We start from the raw sequence: 24,451 nt of genomic DNA on the forward strand, positions 1-24,451 counted from the left end.
GAAGAGACTTCCTATGGAAAAAGAAGCGTCTGCGGTAAGCCTGGTTGGAATTGGTGGGGTAGAGATGTGCTCTGTGTAATGCAGCTGAAGGTACACAAAACAGACTCAGTGCCCAGATGTGACAGTAATGCTCACCTTAACTGAGCTGGTCCGTATTTGGGGAAGATTTAGGTTTTAAAAGTAGACTTGGAAAAATGTACAGTAAAGGGCCTAAGTGTTTGTCTTGCTGTCTGAATAACCGCCACACTGTTTAGCCCCGATCATCTGCCTCGGGCACAGACACAGAACGGAGCACAGCAGCATCTAGGAGCCCAGGAGAAAGCAGCCTGGGTTAGCAGCTGCCACCAAGAGCTGGTGTGACCACTGTGCCTGTCTGGAGCTCCGATTATTGGTATACCTCATTCTTTTTTTGCCCCCCCCTGCTCCTTTTTCTCTTTTTTTAAGAACCAGAGCTTAGTGCAGGTTATTTTTTGTTGTAACTGTGCGATGAAGAGCAATTACGCGGGGTGTGCATTTACCACCTGCTCCCATGCTGGCTCCTGCCAGCCCAACCTCTGCTTCGCTTAGCACTTGCACTATTGATTGCTGAGCTAAAGGGTAAGGGGAGCATCTCTCTGGAGGGAGGGATGATTCTGCTGGGCAGTAGGTACCCCCCCATCTCTCCTGTTAAAAAGCACGCAGATAAAGAGCACTCCGAAGGCTGCCCCTTAGCCCAACGCAGGCGGGTGTTTGCAATCCTGCTCCCCTAACAGTCCTCCCCTCCCGGGAAGGGCCGGCCAGGAGGCGAGCATCTCGGATGTGACAAGCCAAGGACAGTGCTGCTGCTCGTGCAGGGCACGGAACCCCGCTAAAGCTTTTGCCTGCAGCGTGGATGGAGAGAGGGAGCCTCAGAAGTAGGCAGAAAGGGTGTCTATCTCTCCCGCGGGAGGACGGGCATTAAACATCGATCCGATTTCCTAACAGGATTGCTGTCTGTATGTATAGATCCCAGTACTCGCTAAAAAAAAAAAAAAAAAAAAAAAAAAGGGAACTTTGCCCTAACACTTGCAGTGAGGACCGTGAAGCAATGCTTGATGTCAGAGGCCTCTGGCCGAAGCAGCACCCCCTCCTTGTACCCACCTGGCCAGGGCCCCTGGCAGCGGATGCCTCTTGAATGTTAGCACTTTGAAGTTGGTGGCCTTGTTTTCTTAAAAGGGCTTGATCTTTTCATGCAGTTAAAACTAAATAATCTTCCCCATCATGTTGTCCTACTCCCCACCTCAAAATTAAGCGATGAACAAGATATCTGGACCATTTAAGATATTGTCCAGGACTCAAGAATCTGTCATTAATCTCAGAAGTTTATACCTCAAATATAAAAACATATACATCTGTCTTAGTAACAGCACTTGGTAAAGTAGCAGCTCCAAGTTTGAAGTGAACTTTGTCCTCCAGTTTGATTACTAATGGCATCAGGAAAAAACCAAAACTAAATCCACATAAGCACACGGAGAAAAGCACCAGTGAATTTAAGAAACACCCGAACGGAAGCATTCATCCTATCAAAAAATTCAGAAGTTGTATTCCCAAACAAGACATGAGGGATTTTCCCTATACCCTACAAATCTTTAAACACAGTCTATGCCTTTTAAACTGCATTAACCCCCCAAAAAGTACGAGGGGGCAGAATACTAACATGTACTGGCAAAGAAAATTTTCCTAAAAGGGTCCAAGACTGTTAAAGGTAGGAGGCAGTGAGAGATGCACCCAGAACAACTCAGCCAGCCAGTTGTTTCTAACTATAGCCCTTCTCCTCCTGGTAGCTGCTTCAAAAGGCTGAGTATCTTGACAGGGGTGCATCATTCGAAAGCGATACAACCATGCAAGGACACAGAAATCTCTGCTACTTCACATTTTCCATCCTTAAGTCCCCAACAAGTTGCACTGAAAAGGATTACCTAAACCAAGAGAGTCCCCTTAGATTGGGAAATTGTCAGAACTCCGTTAGCCACAAGTTAATTGCTACTACAAGCTTCGCCTTCAATCCCTAATGAAAAAGGTAGCAGACATCTCACCGTTTGAGTGGTGCACGTCAACCGTACGTCTTCGTGCGCATCCGTTACCTAAGGGGAAGAGGAGCGTTAGGTGCAGAACTCGTACAGGACTGACACACTCACCCTGGGTAGCTTTGTGCTTTAGGAAGCCAGGATGTAATGCATTAGTGAGCGGATTCGGCTGCCTTCACTAGCCCACTCGTATTTTGTGATAAACTTTGCTTTGATGACAGATTCATTAAGTTTAACAACTCCACCTTAAAATAAATACCGCAGAGGGGTGAACGAAGGGGTCCCTTAAGCCCCAGTTCCAGGTTCAAGACAAGGGGATGGGCTTGTGATGGTTACTTGAGAAAGGTAATAGGTTTAAAAAAAGCAAACGGCAATTTTATACCTGTGTTATGTAATGTTTTTTATGTGTGGTCTTTCTTAATGTAAAACTCTTGTATTTTTGTGGTTTATATGCAGCAGGACTGATGGCTGTGAGGGTGCACGCTATTTTGTAAAATATTCTTAGCCAGTTTTCCCAAGGAGGAAAACACTGAAGTATTCACATTTTCATTGGCTTGTACCTGCATGTACAGTATTGGGGCAGCAAGTGAAGATGATTAAAGCCAGCTTGAAAACTTTCTTCTGTGCTTGAGTTGAGCTTCTCAAAGCATCCAGCCCAAAACCAGGTGTGTAGCTTAAACCAACCCTTCCCCTAAGTGATATGCTGGGGAGGAGGGGAAGAGGAAGCATCCCTCTTTTTCAGAAAAAAAGAGCAGGTTTTGACTTGAGGAAAGAAATACCATAATTAATATGCAAGCAGAGTACCATCAACTCAAGGCTCACACAATTAGCTGAGCTCTCTCCCCTGCAGCTGCACACAGCCACCCACGAGCCTGTGGAAAACTGGCCTTCCTATCTGTTCTTCAGGCAACTCCTAAACCTCCCCCCCAGCCTTTCATATTCTGTTACCACTTTTTGTAAAAGCTTAAAATTTACTTTTTGAATAGGCCTTGGTCAGGTTTTGTTGACCATTAGTGTAAAGCCACAGTCCTAATAAATTTAAGTTCTCCCTGCAGCTGCAGGAATGCTGCGTTTACCCACACCCCTAAGCCGTGAGTCTCTCTTGTATATAAAAGTGTCAACTGACCCGATTCTGCCTCTGCTGAGCCTGGTTCTTCGCGTGCCGATAGTCCTCAGCTTTCAGGCAAACACTATTCTCGCCTGACATTTGGGACACAGCCCTGCTACAAAGCAGATGGAGTTAGTTTGATTTGGATGAGAGGCTCCAAATCCCCACACACCTGAAGTGAACAACTCACACCCGTGACAGTGTTTAACACAATCTGTTATGCTGTTTAAAAACACGATAAGTCAGTTGAGGTTTCACCGCAATATTTTATTTGGGAATTTATATATACACAGGATAAAGTAGACCACAGAAGTCTGACTTCTTGCTCACGCTGATGAGTTTAAGCAGTTGTGTTCTACTGAAGATGAGAAAAGAAATCTGACCCACCTACTTTTTATGCCTAGATTAAAATGTCAAAAGCTAGCCAGGAAAGGGTACCAGAATTACACAGGAACAAAAAAATATGAAAAAAGTATAAATTAGGATGTCATAGTAATTTTAAAAGTGTAAGAAAACTTGCAGTGGGCTCTCAGCCCTTGATAAGTTAACTCTCAGTTAGATTGTTAAAAGTTAAATACATCAATACCACATATTAGACAGAAAAGCCACTCTGAAGTGCAAGTTTCACATTCCAAACAGCTTGCCCCCACACTGCGCGAGAATCCTGCTTGCTCACGGGGGGAGGGAGAGGGGTCTTCAAAATGACTTTGGTTCCAATGAGGGTTGGCGAGCCAAGCACAGCGAGGCCTCAGCTCCGGAGAACTCCACTCAAGGGAAGAGGTAGCAAGGCTTGCTTGCCCCTGGGCTTGGGTTAAAATCCAGTTCCTCAGCACCAAACGAGGTTTCTGCCCCTCTGCTAACCAAAACCCCTACTAATACTAGAGTGTAAGTGAAAAGGCCTGGCATTACAGGCAGAATTTAAGTACAGATTTCCCAAGTTCCTCAGTCACACCTCTGCTAAGATACCCAGCAGGACATTTAAGTGCTACCCAGAAGCATTAGTGGAGGTTTGTGCAAGGAGGGGGTCCACCCCAGAAGTGTGCATTGACTGTGCTAAATACAGGGGAGCTCATGTTCTGGTCACTGAGGTTTCACCGTGTCTGACAGTGAAAAGGCAGAGATGGGTCTCAGTTATGGAAAGAGGTTCAGGCTGGGCAGCCAGCCAGAAAGAAAAAACCCTGAATGTCTCATGGAGCAGTTTAAGAACAGAACAGAAGGCAAAAATGGTCACAACGCAAGGGATCATTTCCACATCTGAGTGCTGAGGGACTGATTGCTTCCCTGGGCACCTCCTCCACCCATTGACTGTCCATATCCCATCATGCCATTAGCTCCATAGAAGTTCATCCCAGCCATCTGCTGGGTCATCTGCAAAGGGGAGAGGAAAGAAGTCAAGGCTATGTCAAGGAGACTGCCAGCCCACAGCACTTGAAGGTAAGACTCTAGCTCCCTAACATACTATAGGCTTAAGCAAGTTCTTCTGAAGAGTTATGGTGAACAGAAGTCACTGGTTTCTCAGGTGTATGCCCATCTAGCAAGCTGAAGAAGTTTTCATTTTAGCTGATGTTGCACTGATTTTTGTTCTCCACCAAGCACCGAGACCTCCGAACAAGTTACTCCTTTGTGATCCCCCAGTTTGCCTGCAGTACAGCAGACCTCACCCATCCCCAGGAGCCAGGCTATAAAAGCACTGAAGTCTTCAGGTACCAGGCTAGGTTTAATTGCATGTGCCTCCCCTGCCCTCCACCCACCTTTGGGTCAGCAGAAGATCACACCTCACCTGAGCGATGTTCCACTGAAGCTGCTGTGCTGGCTGCACACCATAGACAGGTTGGGGAACTGCTGCCATGCCAGCTACGTAGCCGGCTTGCTGTGCAGCCATCATCCCATTGGGGACACCGATGACAGCTGCCTGCACGTTACCCACATATCCAGCTGGTATGGCCATGGGAGTCACCATCCCTGCAGCTCCAGGCTGGGCCATCATCCCCACCGACGGTGCCATCATGCCTCCCATCATGTTGCTGGAGGGGGCTACTCCCGGAAAGCTGGTGTACGCTGCTGCAGGGTATGCCATCTGAGCTGGGGCCATGAACATTGCTCCTAGAAAAAGGCAGAGAAGTGGTGAAGGGAAGAACTGCTGCGTTTGTTGCCAGGGGGTGAAATGCCGACCTTCAAATCGGAGACTATCACAACATTCACTTGGCCATGACATCCAGACTAAGCTGTTCATTATGCTACTCACCAGTTCCCAAGAAGGACCACCTACATCCCCACATTTTTGCTCATCAGCTGTCAGGACATCCCACCCACTCTGAATTAGCGTACTGCCATTCAACAGCTCTATTCTGAGATCTGTTACCTTGCGCAGGCAGCTGAGGTGTTTGAGAGCCGTACAAGGAGAGGATGGAGTCTTTAGAGAGCTGCTTCTTCCCCACTTCCTCCCCTTTACTTCCTGGCTCAGGGAAGAGATTCAGGTTTTCGGGAACAGAGCCGGCACTTCCAGATGTTGGCATAGAGCCAGTGACCTGAGACAGAGACAGCACCAGTGCAGCAGCTGCATTCAGCACTAGGGGAAGACACAGCACCTCATGCAAGCATCTAACCAGGCTTTGTCAAGCACTGACATTCCCTACTTACCTTCCTGGAGTCAGAATTTGATCCCACCGACGCAAAAAGATCAAGATCCTTCTCTAAGCTGCTAGGCCTGCCATTAGTAACGGTGGTTGTCACAGGAGCATCTGGGAAGAGACAAAACTGCGTGAACATCCATCACAGATGGCCTCAGGCTGAGGGGCAGTCTCCTCGCCAATTAAGCAGTTCGCACATACGCCACTCAACCCAGTGACCTGACCTGTAACCTACTTTAGCCAACGCATATTGCCAGCTCTTCGCTTGTCCTTCTGGTGCCGAGAAGGAACCGGCTGCGGACCAAGGAAGTGCACTGCACCATATCTGTCCTATTAACCTCAGAGCAGCCAGGAGCCACATGGTGTCTGGAGACTACTATAGCTGCTCTATCATACTATAGGCACAACTGCTGCACCAGCATAAAGGAAAATGTAAGGAAAACTGTTTCCGCTGCAGTGCTGAGCACTGTGCTTGAGTTGCACTGGAGCAGCTTAAGCAAAACACTCTATATTCCTATCAGCTACTGTTCACCTGACATGGAAAATAAGTACTAAAAGCTCAAATTCACAGCATCAAAGATGGTGTACAGGGTCACTCTAACAAGTGCAATAAGGCCAGAAAGGCTCTTACCGAGTCCTAGCAAGTCCATTACTGGTTCAGTAGATTTAGGAGAACTTTTTCTAGACTGTTGTGTTTCTTCTTTCTTTTGAGGCTGGGGAAAAAAACACCAGAAGTCTTGTTCAAGTTTTGGTTTTACTGATACATTAGAGGCTTTAATAAGAGATTAACCCACACAATCCTTTTTCCAGTGGGTGTAAGTGCTTCCAAAGTGAACAGAATTTCAGAGTATTACATAGTTGTTTTACGGTCCCATTATGTTGGATCCCATCACCAAATTTAAGCATGCTCTAAACTAGGAAAAAAGTAACCACTCAAGCTGGAAAGCAAAGCAGGAGTAGCAAGATTCCAATCTGCTCTGCAATGCAAGGCAGAACACATCTGCTTAGTATCTGGTTGAGCAGTGGAAAACAAGCTACTACCACCAGTGTGACTCAATGCATCCACTGCTATGACTGAGGCCAGAAAAAATGCTTCCATATCAAGCTGGATTACATCTGTTCTGCTTGAGAGAAATTTTTACAATTGATCCATGACCATGCCCTTTGGTCTTACCATTTTCACCTTCTCAAAGATGATAGGTTCCAGTTTTCTTTCTGATACTGGTTCATTACTCTTTTTCCATTTGTCATCCTTTTCTTTCTGTAAGGAAAAACACCAATATGAGGGTCAAAACTCATGTCACCACACCAAAAGAAAGTTCATACAGAGCTTTACATGATGCTGTTACTAATCTAGAAAGCCTCGAAGCTAGTCCTGCTTTGAGCAAGGAGCTGGACAAGATGGCCTTCAAAGGTCCCCTCCAATTTAAATTCTTTCTACAGAATAATTGAACGCAATCAGCATTGGAGAAGAGATTAGTTATTAATACAGGAAACATTTAAACTGTATTTTCATAGAGTCACTGCTTACTCATAAGACAGACATGCACTTATGTCTTAACATGTATTTAAGCTTCTGTAGAAGTGATTAGAAACTAACCCTAAATGCACTGATGTCAATACTTCGGTCCATGTATTTCTTCTTTTCATATTTATCCCGAATGAAGCTCTCCACAGCTCTGCAAGCAGCTTGTTAAAGACAAATGATTCAAGAATAGAAGACTTACGTAGTATTATTTGACATGTGGATACAAGGTACAGGCTGTAACTAAACTAATGACTGTTTAAAGAGCATTTCCAGCAGTAACTTTCTTAAAATAATTTAGTGTTGGATCCAACTACTTTAGCTACTTAATTTTTGCCCTTGGGTTATTCCAAGCATGACGGTGCTATAAAAGGTACATTAAATCAGGGCTTAAATTCCTAGTATATTTTCTTCACTGATGCATATTCACTTCAACCATCACTTAAGAGCATACATGTCACTAGCACAAATCACAGTGATCAGAGAAATGGATCTGTGCGTACAAAAGCGCCTCAGCCACCAGCTTAAGACAAAAATTATGGCAGAGAGGTGCTCCTGTGTTTCTTTAGGTTCACATCACTATTCCCCCGTTGCACTGGGCATCTAGAAACCCTCCTGCAGGGTAAAAGTTACAGCTTTATTTTTCAGAAGTGTTAAACCTTTTTAACCGTCTCCACTGAGAGTTTTAAATGCTCAGCACTTAAAAGTCAACCCTCCTATTTGCCACAGACCCTAAAGTGCATCTCATACAATAGCTTTGGGTTGTAACATCCGTGTTCCAGTTCTCCACCCTTCTAGCTCAGAAGCAATCCTTTTAGCTCTTTTCTGCTTCCTTCTGTAAGCAAGCAGCCTGCGGGTGAAGCAATGCTTGGAGGGTGCCTAGCTAAGAACTCCTTCTCACAGCTGATGCCCAGGTACATGAAGCTAAGCCTCCTATGCAAGGAGTGCAGCTACTAAGCGACAAGATAAAAAGACTCCATGTTTCCTCAGCAGCAAAGGAAGAAAGGATGCTGGTCTGTTTGAGGTCGTCTGAAGTTCTCTGGCAGGTAGGCTTCATAAAGACGATTTGCTTTTCCATTTCCCATCTCTTGCATGCACTGCAATTCAAAAGAATTCTTGAACCATTTGTTTCACAGACATTAAAGCTCTTACACATACCAGCATGCCAGGCTACCAAGCAAGGGTCTGTCCGTGTTAACTAGAAGGCCCATGTAGGCTTCTGAGGTCTGTTCAGTACCTGAAAGCCACTCTTCAGGCTTTTGGTGCAAGCCTACTAGCTGGGAATCCCTGATGCAGTTGCTGTGATCCCCCTCATACAATTAGCCAATCCTAAGCACCACAACACAATATTTAAAGACAAAATAAGTATCACATTAGCAACCTAATGTCACTCTGGAAGTCCAGGATTTGTCTTTGGGAAACCTCAATGAGAGGAGGTAGGCAGCAGCTCCAGCCCCAGACAACAGCAGCCTTTGGCCATGTTACAGAAGTTTGCAGTGTTTGTTTTTACCCTCTGATGATTGCTGAAATCATGGCATTTTCCCTCCCAATCTAACCTAGCTTGCTATCTTCTTCCTGCTTCACTCCCCACATCTCTGGCCTAGTCAGACTTTATTTCCACACTTAAGCCCCACCAACAGAACACCACCGTGCACATTTCACTCACATTACCTGTATCTGCTCTTGTGTCCACTGGTCGAGATTGACAGATTTTACCCTGGATATATGAACTCCTAGGTTCCTGTGGATCCCAGCACAACGAATACAGATGAATACACCGATATTCCAGGATGCCCATCGTGGCCCTGTGAAGAGACACAAGCGTTTCACACCATCAAGTCAACCTGTAGTTGCCTTGAGCAACTAAGAAACAGTACCAAGTGAACTGAGGTGTTTACATTTTCATCCAGATTAGAAATTGGAACTAGACATCAGCAGGATGTTTAAAGGTTGTCTCCCAATCATTATACTTAGAGCTAGCATTTTATCATCTCCCTCTTCCATTTCGAGGGCTCTGCGCAAGACAAAACTCTAAGAGGAGGGGGGAAGAAAACAGGCATTCAAACCACCCAAGACAATACAAAACCCTAATTTCATCTTGCCTAAACTGATGTTAACATTGATGTTAATGTAAGTCTGTGTCCCTGCTTTAGCAATGGAGAATTTCTCTCAGATCACCTTATTCCAGTGGAATCAGCTCCAGAATATTCATTACTGCTCTAAGAAAAGCAGCATAAAATACTCAGCATTTGACATACAGACTGCATCATCAAATCTTCTGTTAGTCTTATGCAGGAAGCTACAGCTGAGTAGGGGGAGCAGCACAGGCACTGGCCACCAAAACCACGGAGCTGGGGGCAGGACCCCAGGCTGCAATCCTGGCACAGGGCTCATGAACAGTTCACTCTGCAGTTTCTACCACTCTAATCAGATTCACAGTTCGCATGCGGCTTTCAGACAGGCAGGAGAGCTCCAAGGTATAGAAGGGAGATCATGCCGGGGGGGGAACAATAAGGGAGAGATTAACAAGCTTAGTTTCACTCACTGCAAACAGCTCTCCGAAGGAAACCTGGCAATGCATTACACAGCAGAGGTCCACAGGCAGTCCCACCACTTGCCGCCCCCCTCCCAGCGAGGGCCACCAGACCCTGGCCGTGAAACCCTCCATCCTGCTGAAGGAAGACCAGCTTCAGAAGTAGTCTTCTACAGTGCAAGACAAGCAGGTTTTAAAACTAAATCATCTGGCTAGAGCTGCTAGCCAGCTGCACAGTTAACACAGCCAACTCCCACCACGGCTTGGGTGTCACTGTCCACTGGTGACGGGCCAAACAGCCACAGCAAAGCCACATCCTGAATAAGGGATCTGATAGCCTCCAATAAACCATACCAGCCCTTTTTATAGGGATTACAGGCATTACTGCAGATGAAGAGTTATTCTGTCTTTTCTTGCCACAGTTAAAATAGCAAGCCTCAAAGCTAATGAGACTGAGGTGGGAGGGGGAAGAGGGGGAAAGTGTAATTTCAAAGCCCTAAAAAAGCAGCACTGTATTTGACTCTCCTGGATATGCTAGGTGGCTGTTAACAGATTAATTCCTATTTACTGGGAAAGTATAGATTCCTGAGGGATTTGGTGCTGCTAATGCCATCAGTGGCTCATGGTCCCTTCCAGGGCAAAGGCATGCAACCTCTAACTAATCTCTAGCACCTATTCCAGCTAATTTATGTCAGGTTTTTTTAAAACTTCTTTATTTAGTCTTCTGACCTGGCCTGCCTTTGCTTTCTGCTTTTTCACTAGAAGAGTGGCCCTTGAGAATGATACTAATTTAATGAAGCTGATCAAAGTCACTTCCCAGCTCAGCAGCAGCTCTTGGTGAATACCTTAGTAGAAGCATACTGTTGCCTACACTTCACTTCCTTTATTATACCTACCAAAATGTAGGACTGAATGCATCAAAGCAGGGGCCCATGCTTTTAGCAGCACCTAAGTATGCCAGGCACAAAGTAAGGCATGGGAATAAAAGCCTTGTTCAGTGTTACGCCTGTTGCACACCAAGGTGAAGGCAGGAACTCTGATCCTTCGTTTGTTTTATTTGTGGAGTTCTCTCCCAGATACACCCCGAAAGCTATAACATGAGACTGCTGGCAGGATTAAGCCTGAGATTCAAGGTTAGATTTAAACTCTAGATATATTTAGCCTTTATAGGACTAAAAGGATTAACAGTCAGCTAGATACTACATCAGGGCTGTAGTAATCAGCTCACTGGTTCGTCACATGTGCTAGCTCAAGCCACTGCAACCTCCTACCCTGTGATGCCACACAGGAGAATGACTCAGTGGTACGGGCTGCTATACCCATCCTGCTTTAGTGTCACTTCATTTGTGATGCAGGATCTGAAACAGCAAGGGCTGAGCGCAGGAGTAACAGCTGGCCATTGCTGCAGCTCTAGATCCCAGCTCTGGAAGAGCCCAGTACTGAAGCAGCTTCATTATGCCAGTGAATATTTAAAAAAAAAACCAAACCAACATAGACTTTCAAAAATCCTCCTAGCATTAGCATTTCGTTAGGTGATAAACATATTATACAACCAAGGGTAGTTCACTGATGCTTATTCCAGCTGGGCACCCTTGCAGTGCCAATAAGTGCCATAAGAAAGGCTTCAGATCTACAGACTGGAAGAAATGCCAGAAGTTTGGGGATGTGGGGGTGGTTTTGTCCAGAGCCAGGAGGAAGACGGTGATCCCAGAAGCTCAGTCTGCTCTCCGATACGGTGGCCACTCCAGACCCACACAAGCAGGGTATTTGGACAGTTCTCCAAAATGCTGCCTGAAGTCTGCAGCCAGCTCTGCAGTTCTGCAAGGCACATGAATTTGAACTCTAGATCTGAGCAACCCATGCTTTTGGATATAACTAGTAATTTCTTTAGCCTAGTTATACAGCCCTGTATTCTATCAACACTGTGATAAAAAAAGAGGAACAAGATACAGCTACACCCCTCGAAAGTGAAAAAGTACTTTAAGATAAGCAGCTGCACAAGAGAACCACTTGCCTCGACAGCAGTGAAGGGTTGATACTGCAAGGCTCGATACAATGGAGGAAGAGTTAGTTATTGCTTGAATAATCAGTGTGGAGCAGAACGGGAGCCTGTCAGCAGAGGTGAGGCAAATGAAGTTTGTCCAGCTGAATCAACCTCCAAATAACTTCATGCTCATTAAAATTACCATTTGGGCAGTGAGGAACATCACAGGGTTTCTTTTACTAAAAGCAAGGGTAGCCCAAGCAAGACAGCCCGTCCTGACCAGGCTGTCACCAAGGGAGCAATGGGCCAAAGCCCAGACGTCCCAGTTCGGCTGGGTCAGATGCAACATGCAGAGGCACCAGCCCAAAACACACAGTCGTACAGACCCTCAGCTTTGCTGGTATCTAATGTCCCCAACCATTAAGCTAAACCAACATTTTTACCATTTCATTTCTTATAAAGCACTTAAGTTTTGTGGGCAATGGGGGAAAGGGTTTGATGCAAATGTAAACAAGCCTCCCACTTCCCTTTTTTGAGGCCACGATGAAGGAGCTCACACTAGAAATCACACGAGGAAGAGCCCAGTAAAGATCTGGCTGGGGAGAATTTTCTACAGTCATTTCCCCACGGTTTCACATGCTGTTTTCAAGGTGTCTGACTTGCAGAAAGCCCCAGGTGGTATTTACAGACACAAGCTTGGTCACACATTGCAGCAGCTAACTTCCCAAAAACTAAACCGAGCTGAAGACTGTACAGAAGCTACAGTGACTGAGCACTGACAGAAGGTGCAAAATGCCTTAGAAGACGTTAAGGGCACAATTTTTCAGAGAAAAATGTTTTTATATCAGCAAGTCACTTTAGAGAACACCACAGTAGCGTTTATCAACATTGCTAGAGCTGCCACGGAGCCCTATCTTCCCTCACAGCCTTTGTGCACGCCCTGACACCACTAATTGCTTGCACGAGGGCACGGCACACCACAGGGAGCACTTCACCCTCTGGGTTCAGTCAATCATGGAAACTTACGTGCGAAAGGTTTTAGGATAAAGCTAAGTGAAACATTTAGCTTGTTAAATCACTAGAAAGAAATATGAAAGAAATTGCTCCTCGCATGAATACTCTTGCTAACGTTACAAAAATAGTTCCCCTGAGGCTGACGTCCTCACAGCCACCAGATGGCTTTAGAGCTTAAGGCCTAAATGAAAACTCACTTCCCATATGCAAAACTGGGAGTTTGCTGCAATGACAACCAGTCTCAGACATGCAAGCCTGATGCTGCAGTCACTTTTGTTTCAGTATTATGGCTAATTTTAACATCCATGGTAAGCAAGTTACTTGGCACTAACCCGAGCTGAGCATAGCTTGTTCTGATTAAGTATCTTGTGCCCCTGTACATCACCTCGTATGTGCACAAATCCTTTCTGGAGAATGCCAGTCATCTGCAGGTGAACATGAGATTAAAGAAAATGACAAGTTTTGAGTAAGAATCAAAACAGATTTAAGAGCCCGGCTATACACTCAGTTCTGACATATTATTAAGGCTAGATCAGAGCACTTGGGGATATATTCCTAGTCTGGCAGTGGCTGCACGAAGATCACGAGCTTAAAAGCACCTATTGCTCAGTCAGTTTTCATTTGAGAAAGCTGCATTGAATACTTGAGCGTATTCCTAACCGAGGATGCACCACCATCCGGCAGAGACCAGAAAGCTATGTGCGAGAAACTCAGCTGCCCAGGCAGTGCTTCCATGAGACAGTTTCACAGCCTGTTTTATATCCCAGCCTGTCAAAATAAACACTGCATACCAAGCTGGTCATACCAGCTTAAGTTAGCATCTAAGCCAGAATCATTAATGCCTACAAGGACTGCCTGAATGATCTGCCCTTAGTGAAAAGGCTCCCAATTCCCTTTAAAACCCCAGCACAGCCTGGCTAGTCCACTTCACACCATGTCTTAGCCACTTGCTGAAAGTTCACACCCTTGAGCGTTTTTAATGAAGGAATCCCAAGGGGATTCACTCCTTACCCTTTATTCAGGCATTAGATTTTGGCTCAAGCTACTCACACAAGTTTCTCTGCTAATAACCCTCCAGAAGGCATTTAAAAATAAAACAGAAGTTGGCTGCAAAGCCACTGCTCTTTTGAGAAGCAGGGGGGGTCAGGAAAAAATAGATGCTTTCAGAGGCAGGAAGGAGAGAGCATCGCTATTCAAAGCCTAATGAAATATTCTTAGTGCAAACAATCATTTGCCTCGCAGGCTCCCCGCCTGCAAGCACTCCAGCAAAAGCCCAGCTGTAAGAGTGAGATGTGCCTGCTCAGCCCATTGATCCCAGCTAACACTGCTACATGTGTTGGACAACAGCACCGCACAACCGTCCCCTCTCAGCACTCACGGGGGAAGTGGATGTGGGAAATTCTCCTTGGAGTGGGATAATCCCTGCAAGATGACATTCACATCCTCTCATACAAGCCTTCTCCAGTACTTGGAAATTTCTCATCGAGTCAAAGTTGAAAAGCCCTACTTTTTAGAGAGCCAAATGAGGAAATAGCCAAGTATCCAAGAGCTTCCTTTGACTTGTGGTTTCCTTATTCTGGAAAGAGATTGCTTAATGACTTACTGAAATTCATTCCACCCATAGAAAAGCTATGACAAAGACTGTCTTACAAAACAACTTCCGCTGCTCTTTACTGTAGATGTCTGTTCTGCAGTCAGGTGTTCAGATTAGTTTGGGGAAACAAGGTAAACTTTGCTAGGGAGTAAAAAGTACAGTTAAACTCAGCTTCAAGATCTCTAAATTATGCTATTTAGTTCTTAATGCAGGCTAGTTACTGGCCTGTGCATGCATCCTGATAGAGGAATCTGAGATTTGTGAAGCACTAATACCTGCACATACCTCAGATTTAGTCCCAGACTAAGCTATTTGTGTAGTTTTCAGGAAGCCATTGGAAACCAGTGAAACATGGATGCTAAAGCCAAAAATCTCCATAGCAAGGGAGCTCAATAAAGATATATGCCTAGTTAAGTACTTTAGTGGTTCAAAAACTCAACTTTATGCCATCCTTTGAAAGAGGAAAGGGTTGGTTTTGGGGGTTTTGTCTTTTTAGTAGAAGATTGCAGCACTAATTATAGGCTTTAACCACTCTTTGCAGGAAAAAGGAAGAGCCAGAGGCATCTATGGGAGTTGAGAATGTTGCTTCCAACAACAGCTTGGAGCTTTGCCTTAAAAATCTTCTTTGCTGTATTAGCAGCAACCAGTACACTCTCTCCTTTTCCCAACCATGTTTTTTACAAGTACCTTACTGGCCAAGTCAGACCAAGCTGGCTGGTGCTGGCTCCCTTTCCTCAGGAACAGGCTTTGAATCTTCTACAGTTTACCAGAAACATGTAACATTTGAGTGCCTGGTGGCCTTGAAGGCAGCTACACAGCAGCATTTGATCTAACTGAGTAGTGGTAAGCTTGCAGGAGCAGTCTTCAATGCAGGTTTATCACTGTTACCATCTTGTTCTTTGAAGAAGTGCTGTGATGATACAAATGCAGACGGAGCAAGGTGGAGGAAATTAAAATAGATGCTGTGAACAGCAGGGTGGGTCCTTCCTGCTGTTTAAGAAAGTGATGTTTATTGCTTCAGTAAATACACTGCAAAAGTGACAATTTCAAGGAGATACTATAATAAGAATCCCTGAGAGGACTGGTTAACATTACCAATACTGATGACCACAATGCCTAAAAATATATAAAAAAATTAGCCAAGTTCCATGAGCCATGTAATTCCTGTGGAGGTCAGCACAGTAAGAGTCCCAACCTAGAGATGGTCACTATCAGAAATCAGGATTTCATAGCGTTCCAGAGACTAGCTAACAGATGTCCAAGCACTAGGTTTTAGCCAAAACTACACATGAGTCAGTCCTAGAAGTTGCTAGGGTAAAGGCAGCAGATTAAGGCCTGAATTTCCACGAAACGCAAAAAAACCCACTTAGGTAAACACCATCTCTGTGCCCAAATGCACATATAAACAGAGCAGCAGGATGGAAACTCACACTATCACTACTATTTTACACCATCAAAATTCAATTTTTAATTTCTCCACCATCTAATCCCTTATAAGACATCTGCTCATGCAGCTTTAATTCTTCACTGCATTTTAAAAATATTTAGACCCTATCTTCCAATCTCATTTGAGTCACGGAGATATGTAGAAGTCTAAGTCCTTAAAATAGCTCCTAACAGAGGAAGGAGTCTCAGCTCCTGGGCCACTTCTTGCTTGATTGAGAATCTCTTCAATATCTAGAGCTAAACATGAACTATTTCTCACTATCAAATTTACCAAGAATTCATAAGGAAAGGGCATAACCCAGCCAGTAAGGAATAGCACGTTTTGCCAAAAATAGAGGTAAGCAGTTTACCAAGGTACTGAAGGTCTGATCGTAGTACAGGTAAATCCAGCTTCAGTCAGAAGAGGCTTTGCTCCAAGACAGTTTCTCTTACAAGCTCAAACTTTTCTTGTCCTAGATTTCCTGGGACACATGAAGTAATCACTATTCTGGATCAACCGGAAGGAGACCAAAGCTATTCTTGATTCTCTAGCTGGTTTTGATAACCTACTTGCATTTTGAAAAATGAATTACCTTTAAATTGCAGAGGCATTTTCTGAAGAGGCTGGCACACAAGCTCCTGAGCCTGTTTGATACCTTATGTAATTCATCTGGCAGTTACTATAGGAACAAACTTTACTAAAGTTGCAGCTATGCTCTAAGAATCACATGGCATTTTTGGACCCTTAATTTACACCCTCTGCTATACAGCCACTCACCACACAGGCTCTCCATTTCGCAGGCAGCTCAATATAGCTGGTACAGAAGAACAACGGTTTTAAAGCTGACATGGTTTGCCGAGATGCCCTCTGCTTGGAGGATTATCTTTGTTATCTATTTCTGGCTGACGTAGAGACATGCATCCGTGTATGTGACTCAGAGCTCTGCATATCTTTTCTTAAAGGCTATCTTCCCACAACTCTCCAAGCACAAACCAATTCCAGAATAAGTCCCCACTGGAAAGGCTAATGCTTTTTTCCTCATTTTGTGGCTTGAATGGGAAGTTACAACTCACTTCAAGCAGGTGTATGTAGGGTCAGGCTCACAGCCAGGCAGGGCTCTGTTCCCTCCCAGCCAGTCTTACACCATGGCAGCACTGCTCAGACTTCTCAGATGAAGATCACTAAGGGATAAAGCCAATCTCATGGACAAAGTTAATTCCTGAATATTTACCCTCACTTGAAATTAATCCTGCTTTATGCACAAGACTACTCCTTTCAGACCTGACTTTGGAACAGTTCAAAAGCAGAAGAGAAAATGTAGCACTCATTAAGGTAACTGCAGAATATTGTGACTGCAGCTAAGAATTAAAATGAGTATACAGGCACATATGCATCCCCTCTGGCAAGCTTCCATTACATAAGACTGAGCTTTCTCCTAATACAAGATTTTCTAAGGCAAGCTGAGAAGCTTTAGTCTTACCGCTTTGCTTTTTGAAACCCACTGCAGGCAAACAGTATGCATCACTACCCACTGCTCAATTTTCCCATAATGATCATTTCTTCATCATATGCAGTTGTTCTAGGCAGCTATTTAAAAAGCTACTCTTCATATTGCTTTTACTGAAAAGGAAATTCAGCTGCAATTCAATAGTCTGCTGATGGAGGAGTTGAGTCACAACAGATTTTGGTTGAACATTAGCAACATGTTTTATATTAATACTAGTTTGGCCGGACTAAACCTACCGTAATAAGCTAACTCCCCCATTTCGCTGCAAGTCATCTTTCCTTAACTGCATCTACTCTAGCCCTAGGCTTTTTACCTTACTCCCCATCCAATATTTAACCACCTCTTAACAGGTATTTGCAAAGTTCTACCCCTCTTTCAGAAAAGACTGCTTGAAGAATTAGATCTGGGTTTGTGTTGTGTTCAGCAGCAAATAGTTTCCCATCTAACCACTAAAGTTAGAAGAAGGGGTTGATTTTGGCACAGAACCCACAGTTCTCACAAGACACAAGGGACGGAGGGAAGAGTCAGACAAACCAGGAGCAGCACAGGGCAACCTCAACTGACGGACAGATACAGCAGTCCTCGCTGGTGCTCCCTGGGGAGGAACCTGCCGTTCCGACGTCAACGAAACTGGATCCAAGGAGCCTGTTGGATAGATAGGACTGGAAGAGCAGAGGGGAAGAGTTTGGAAGAAGGAGAGAATCAGATAGAATTAGCTGTATATCACACAAGTTCAGCATAGAGCTTTAGTCAGAAATGCAGAGGAGAATCCAGTTAATGTAAGTGTTACTCAACACAAGACATTTTCCATTTACTGGAAGACATCTGAACACTCAGGGCAAGTCCAACTTGCACAGATTACACCACATCCCTCCATCTGCATTGAAATTTCAGCCTCCAGACTCATTCTGACATTCAGCAGCGTATCTTCTGACAGATACTCAATACAGTCAGACTGCTTGACAGTCACTCACACACACAGAACCACAACAGCAACACAACTGCTCTCAGAAGGCCCTTGGCCACGCAACACACACTGGTAGAAGAGATCCCACTCTCACTCATCATGAGCTTGTTTCTCTTTTAAAGTGTTTTGTTCAAGTGATTCACACAGCAAAGGCCTTCAAAGAGAGCACCGCAGCCATGCTGGGCAGTCCCGAGGGGAGAGCTCCTCACTGCAGGTGGTGCAGTGCTGCTAGGACTCCACACGGGATCATTGCTTTTAATCACTACTATTAGTATTGTGACAGCATTCAGAGCTGTGTGTGAAAACCAGTGACAGACAACCTTTGATAGCACTTGCAAGGGGAAATCTGCTGTTCTGTTTGTGCCTAACACAGCTAGATCGCATCCTGAAAGGCTGCCACTGAGCTCCCGAGTCCCATTTCATTCAAGTAACGAAGACAACGCTCACATGTTTTCACTCCTAAGCTCCACTGCCAGAAAGCAGTTTAGCAACATGCTGCTTTGGCACAGGATGTACTAGTTACTACCCGTCCACTCGCTTTTGATCAGGTCACCCGGTTTACCCACAGTTACTTTGGACAAAGTTTGCAATGCAAAGAGGAAGCAGCAGGCGAGAGATCTCGCCCAACTTCCTCCAAAACAAGAGCCTCTAACCACTGCAGTGTTTGTTGTTGTAGAAGCAAAATCCACCCCAAGCTTGCTTTCCCAGTTTCCTTGTCTTTTTTTCCCCCCTCCAACAAATTAGACCCAGCACATCAGTAGCTGTCTAGGGAAGACAAAGGGAAGCCATCAGGCTCATCTGTGAAGGTCTTTCAAAAGAGTTGTGCAGAGAAAGCACATGAAGCCATCACAGTATCCATCAGCTTGTCAGAAGAAAAGCCGTGGGAAGAGTAATGTGCCCCGTGGAAGTTACTTAAATGCCAGACACATGAGGGAAGGAGAGTATATTGGAGAAACTAGTTTTCCCTCCTTCTCACACTTAAAAATGCAAGTTGGACTAGGAATCGCTTGTACTCACTGCCTAATGGAAAGCAAGTAACACCACCACCAACACAGAAAGATTGCTTCTCTACGCAATCGCTTTGAGGGGGACAGAAGAGATGGACGATACCCAACTGTTTGCTGACATGGCACAGCAAACAAGAGCATGTTTGCTACACTGGTCACGAGCATCAGAGCTGATGTTCCTGAAAACTAGACTTTTACCCTAACGCTGAGAATTTCTGTAGAGCATGAAATCAAGTGGGTACATCCTAGCACTGCAGCTCACACTAACAGGTACTGTAATCTCATTTAGTTCTGTATATAGAAGTGGAAAAAATACAGTAATGAAACCCAGCAAGAGTTAGGTCATTGGGAACAGGCATAATGGAAGTGTGGGTGGCATCTGAACAGTCTCTGCCTGTGTGTCATGCTAGCTTTGAAATGCTCCGATCAAGCAGCAAACCACTACAAAATTCAGTAACTTCAGCATAAAAACAGATGGTCAAAACCCAGTCTTTTATTGTAAAACTGTCTTGATAGGTGCTGTCTGAGCTGCCAGGTTCTTACTCTGCCTTCAACTTTGTTGAAACTCCTGCAAAAATCCTTATGATCTTGAACATGAGCTGAAAAAGGAGGGAGCTGCGATTAAGAAACATCGCCTGCCACCACCAACCAGCGGTTGGTGACCAGATTTCAGCCCTGACCTTGGCAAACTACTATTCACAGAACTGTACACAAGTGCATTCTTCATGTATCTCAACTAGCACAGCCAGACTCACAATCGGGAAAAACAGAGCAACAATCAGCGGTACAGAAAAGCAGCTATTCTTTCAGGTAGTGCTGGAAACATTGAGGGAAGCCATCTGGAGCTAGCAAATATCACATGGCCTCTCATTAGTGCAGACTTACACAGAGTTTTAGTTATTAAAAAGCCATCTATCAAATAACATGTGTTCTTTACTCTGCATAAGTACACCTGGGGTTCATTTCCATACACAAAGCAGAATGTTGCAGTTACTTTCGGCAGCCATAAGAACTATCAGGCCTGCCTCACCGTTGCTGCAGACCAGCACCAGTGCCTCGCTGGGAGAGCACCACATCAAGCCCCAGTAACCGAAATGCAGCCTGATATGATGCTTTGACTGGCACTGACTACCCATCAGATACCTGGCTGGAGAGCTTACTGCATGTACACCTCCTGTGGCCACAAACTCCATGCGCTGCCCTCAAGAATGAGATCTCACACCTCTGTGAGTGTCATTAGTGGATAATTACTTTGTCAGATAACTCAGTACAACAGAAGCCTGCTCTCTGTGATTGATGCAACCTACCTATCTTACCAGACACGAGCAGCTTCCAGCTTTAGTAGCAATGCTGAACCGACACTTTGATTTTTACATATAATCAACTGGAATACTGCACTTCTAGGCTGTACTATGAACAGGAGAAGCTATATAATCACATCAAAACAAGCAACCTGGAACTGTTATGAGAATTTGTTTCCATATTGTGTACACTACTGTCTCATGCCTCAAACAACAAGATAAGGCAGCTATTTTTGCCCTTGGCACTGGCATTAGGAGCCAAGAGATAGGTGATTTGCAAGCGAGAGGCACGTTCTGCTCTCTGCCAACACCACCACATTCAACTTAACGTGGTCAACCAAAGCCAGGTGTGAAACATCTTAAAATACGCCATCTCCAAAATAAGACAGGTTGTTACAACAAAGTTACTCTATTTTGGGTTTGTTTGTTGGTTGGTGTTTTTTTTTTTTAAAGCAGGGCTCAAAGCAAATCTTAATAACACCATTTTCATGTTTTTCAGCACTGCTCACTGCAGTTTTTAGAGGTCATACTGAGGTGAGTAAGTCTCCCACTTACAGATGGGCATAGAGAGACAGCCCCTGCTCTGAGTTCATTTATTGCAGCTATTGGGAAATAAGCCTCAAGTTCAGATCTCCAAATCATTATAACAGCTCATTAAAATAGGATTTTAGATAGGCACGGGCATAACCTCAACTCTTGTGCTACAGGAAAGCAAAGCATTTCACAGTAGAGAGCTACAGAAAGGCATTTGCATCACCATGGAACAAGTAACAGTTTTATTCATTTGTTTTGTCTTCCGGAATTCAGACATTTACATCTGACTTCCTCTCTACCCCACTCAGCTCCTTTCTAAGAAATGTAAGGATCACAACATGCCCAGAAATCAGTATTAAGTCAAAAAGGAAGCGCAGGACAAAATATGAAATTCCTTCAGCGGTACTTGTTTCCAGGGCTAGGTTAGAATTCCTTCCTTCCCTTACACACTGCACTTCCACACACCGCTCCTATCCGAGTCTCTGGAGACATCCTGCTCCGTTCCAGCTCTGATTTACAGGACGTGACTCCTCAGCGGGAATGCCCTCCAGAATTCCACACCACCAGCTTTCCAGGTTCCTCTTAACACAGGACTTCCCCGAAGAGCAGTCCCCACAGGCGATGAAGTGTTTTCCCACCGACATTGGCGGCCAAGCCCCAGGCAGGCAGGGAGCCGAGGGGTTTCCGTAGCCAGAGCTCGGGCAGTTTTCTGCACAACTCACTGGCCGGATGAGCGGGAGCTGCAGGAGCCGGGGGAGAGGCACCAGGAGCCGTTCCCCTGCCAGGGGCACCGCCAGCAACACGGTGATTTAAACTCCGCTGAAGCCAAGCCCGGGGGCTTTTCACACCCCAAGCGCTGCTCAACCAGGGGGGAAACCAGGCCCCGTGCTACGGCCCCCCAACCGCCCGGCCCCCGCCGCGGCAGCCTCAGGCAGCACCGCTGCCCCTGCCCGCAGCCGGCGCCTTCCCTGCCCGCCCACGGCGGGGGCCGCGCACCGTAAGCTCCCGGGCGCGGAGCCGCCACCCCCTCAAGGCCCAGCCGGGCCTGCCCTCCCGGAGCAGGCGGCCCCCGGGGAACGGGGACACCGGAGGGCCCCGGCAGCAAGCGGCTCTGTGTGTGTGTGTGTGTGTGGAGCGCCCCGCCACACGCCGCCACCGAGAGGCTGACAACCGCGCCGGCCCGGGCCCACCGGTCCCACCAGGCCCCGCCACCCCCTCAGCCGGCGCGGCCCGCGGGGAGGCCGCCGGTACCTTTGGCCTGGCAGTCAGCGCAGAACTTGTTCTCCTCCTCCACCAGCAGGCTGGCCAGCACCGCCTGGTACCGGTCCACATCGCGGACCGACTTGCCCGTCATGGCGCGGCCGGCGCAGCCCGCCCGCGGGTCACAGCGCCGCCGTCCCGGGCAACCGCCGCTTCCTGCTTCCGGCCGGCGGCGGGGGCGGGGTCAATGAGGGGGAGGAGCCAATAGGTAGCAGCGCGCGCGCTTTAACGCCTTTCCCCCCACCCCACCCCCCACCCCACCCCCCACCGCTCCCTCTCGCCGTTGATTCGCTGCGGCGCGGTCAGCGCCCGCGGGAGCCAATCGGAGGAGGCGGGGCGGTGGCGGGGGAAGCATGAATGGCCAGGGTCACGTGACGGGCTGAGCTGGGGGGCGCAGAGGAGCTGGGGGGTGCAGGGGGTGCAAGGATGCTGGCTGGGGGGCTGCCTGTGGGATGGAGGGGGGTGGTGGGGTGCAGGGGGCTGGCTGGGGGCCTGGGGGTTTGGGGGACCTGGTTGGGGGTGCAGGGGTGCTGGCTGGGAGGCTCGGGGGGGCCGGCGGGGGGGCAGAGCGGGGGCTGTGAGGTGCGGGGGGCTGGTGAGGGGTTTGGGGGGCTGAGCAGAGGGGTGCTCCCTGGAGGAGGCAGAGGGGGGAGGAGGAGGAGGTCCCTGCTCAGCACCTCCATCCCTGCCTGGGCCAGGCTCTGCCCCCCATCTCTGCCCCACGGAGGCACCCGTGGCTCGGGGCTGCCCCACGGCTCTCCTGGGGCCCTGGCAGCCCCGGCTGCTCCCAACCCCGTTTCTGACGCCGTCACGGCAGCCTGGGGCACGCAGCTCCTCTGGGGAGGCGGAGGGGACCCCAAGGGCAGCGGGGCAGACCCTGCAACACTTACCCCCCGGTACGTGGGGGGACCACTGGTCCCAGGCAAATGCTCCAGTTGGATCCCACGGTAAAATTAATGGGGGAGAAAAAGACTGAGGCTTTTAAACAAGATGGAGAGCGAAAACCAAACCTGGTATTCCTGTCCTGAGGTGCTGGGGGAGAACCTGAGAAATGGCGATACATGGAAAGCTGCAATCAAATGAGCAATGGCATCGAGAGGAGAAAAAAAAAATGTCACTATGTAGTAATCTGAGAGATGCTTGAAATGACCTAATTCTTCCAAAAGTGACACTAGTGTCCCAGAAAGGCGCTGGGCTCGGTGGCGGCGCTGGGGCACATCTGCCTGGGGCACAAACAGAAATATCCCAGCGGCTCCATGAACGGAGAGGATCCAAATTTAGATGTTCTGAAAACAAGGTGCTCTCAGCCTGGAGCCAAAAGGATTTTTGTCTCAAAACACCACGGTTTGGTGGAAGCGCTTCCCTGCCACCGCTCTTGCTGCCCATCGGAGGAGCGGGGAGGGCAGGACCCCGTCAGCCTTCCCCGTGCCAGGGTGGGCTGTGGGGAGGAACAACCGGGGGGGAGAGACGAGCCCCGAGCGGTGCATCACCAGTCCCGGCTGGTCCGTGCACTGCGCTGGCCCCGTGCCCGCTACCAAGGATGCAGACCCCCCCTGCTCCGCCAGCCCTGACCTGCAGCGGGGTCCTCCTGCTCTGGGGGAGGCCACTGAGCCTTCCCCCCTCCCCCAATACCGATGAATCAGTCTGCAGCGGCTCATCGCGGAGCCTTCGAGCCCTCTGTGAGGAGGAGGAAGAAATCGCCAAGATGAATCATCCCCGCGTTCCCTGGGAGCTGGGGGGGGGGTGGCAAGTTCAGGGGGCGGCTGCCAGCGAAGGCAGGAGCTGGGTGGGGGGAGCTGGGCACGGGAGGGTGATGAGCGGGGCATCTGTGCCCCCACGGACGCGGCCTCGTGCCCTGCCAGGGCCGTGGGGAGCAGCTGGTGACCCCCTGGCACAGCCCCCCTTCCCCTCCCAGTGCCACACTGGGGATGCGGGGGCATTTCCCAGGGGTGCTCCGGGGGTGGCTGCCCTGCCTGGGGCTGCACGGGGGCTCAGAGGGCAGAAATAGGGGCAGAC

The 24,451-nt window shown here is 47.4% G+C and overlaps 2 protein-coding genes across 2 annotated transcripts in view; one reads left to right on the forward strand and one right to left on the reverse strand.

The window, feature by feature from the left end:
* The window catches only part of RIMS3 (regulating synaptic membrane exocytosis 3), a 128,342-nt gene that overhangs the window by 20,076 nt on the left and 83,815 nt on the right, over positions 1-24,451 (forward strand). The gene's annotated exons all lie outside the window — the stretch shown is intronic.
* Positions 3,400-22,612, reverse strand: SMAP2 (small ArfGAP2). The gene is made up of 10 exons (XM_054802291.1): positions 22,427-22,612; positions 8,980-9,113; positions 8,320-8,405; positions 7,384-7,462; positions 6,958-7,044; positions 6,415-6,496; positions 5,794-5,894; positions 5,516-5,681; positions 4,934-5,256; positions 3,400-4,521 (listed from the first exon to the last, which is right to left on the reverse strand). Exons 1-10 carry the CDS (start codon positions 22,527-22,529, stop codon positions 4,396-4,398), a joined length of 1,287 nt encoding a protein of 428 aa, XP_054658266.1. The 5' UTR covers positions 22,530-22,612; the 3' UTR covers positions 3,400-4,395.

Source organism: Grus americana, chromosome 23 (assembly GCF_028858705.1).
Source record: "Grus americana isolate bGruAme1 chromosome 23, bGruAme1.mat, whole genome shotgun sequence".
NCBI classification, from domain to species: domain Eukaryota; kingdom Metazoa; phylum Chordata; class Aves; order Gruiformes; family Gruidae; genus Grus; species Grus americana.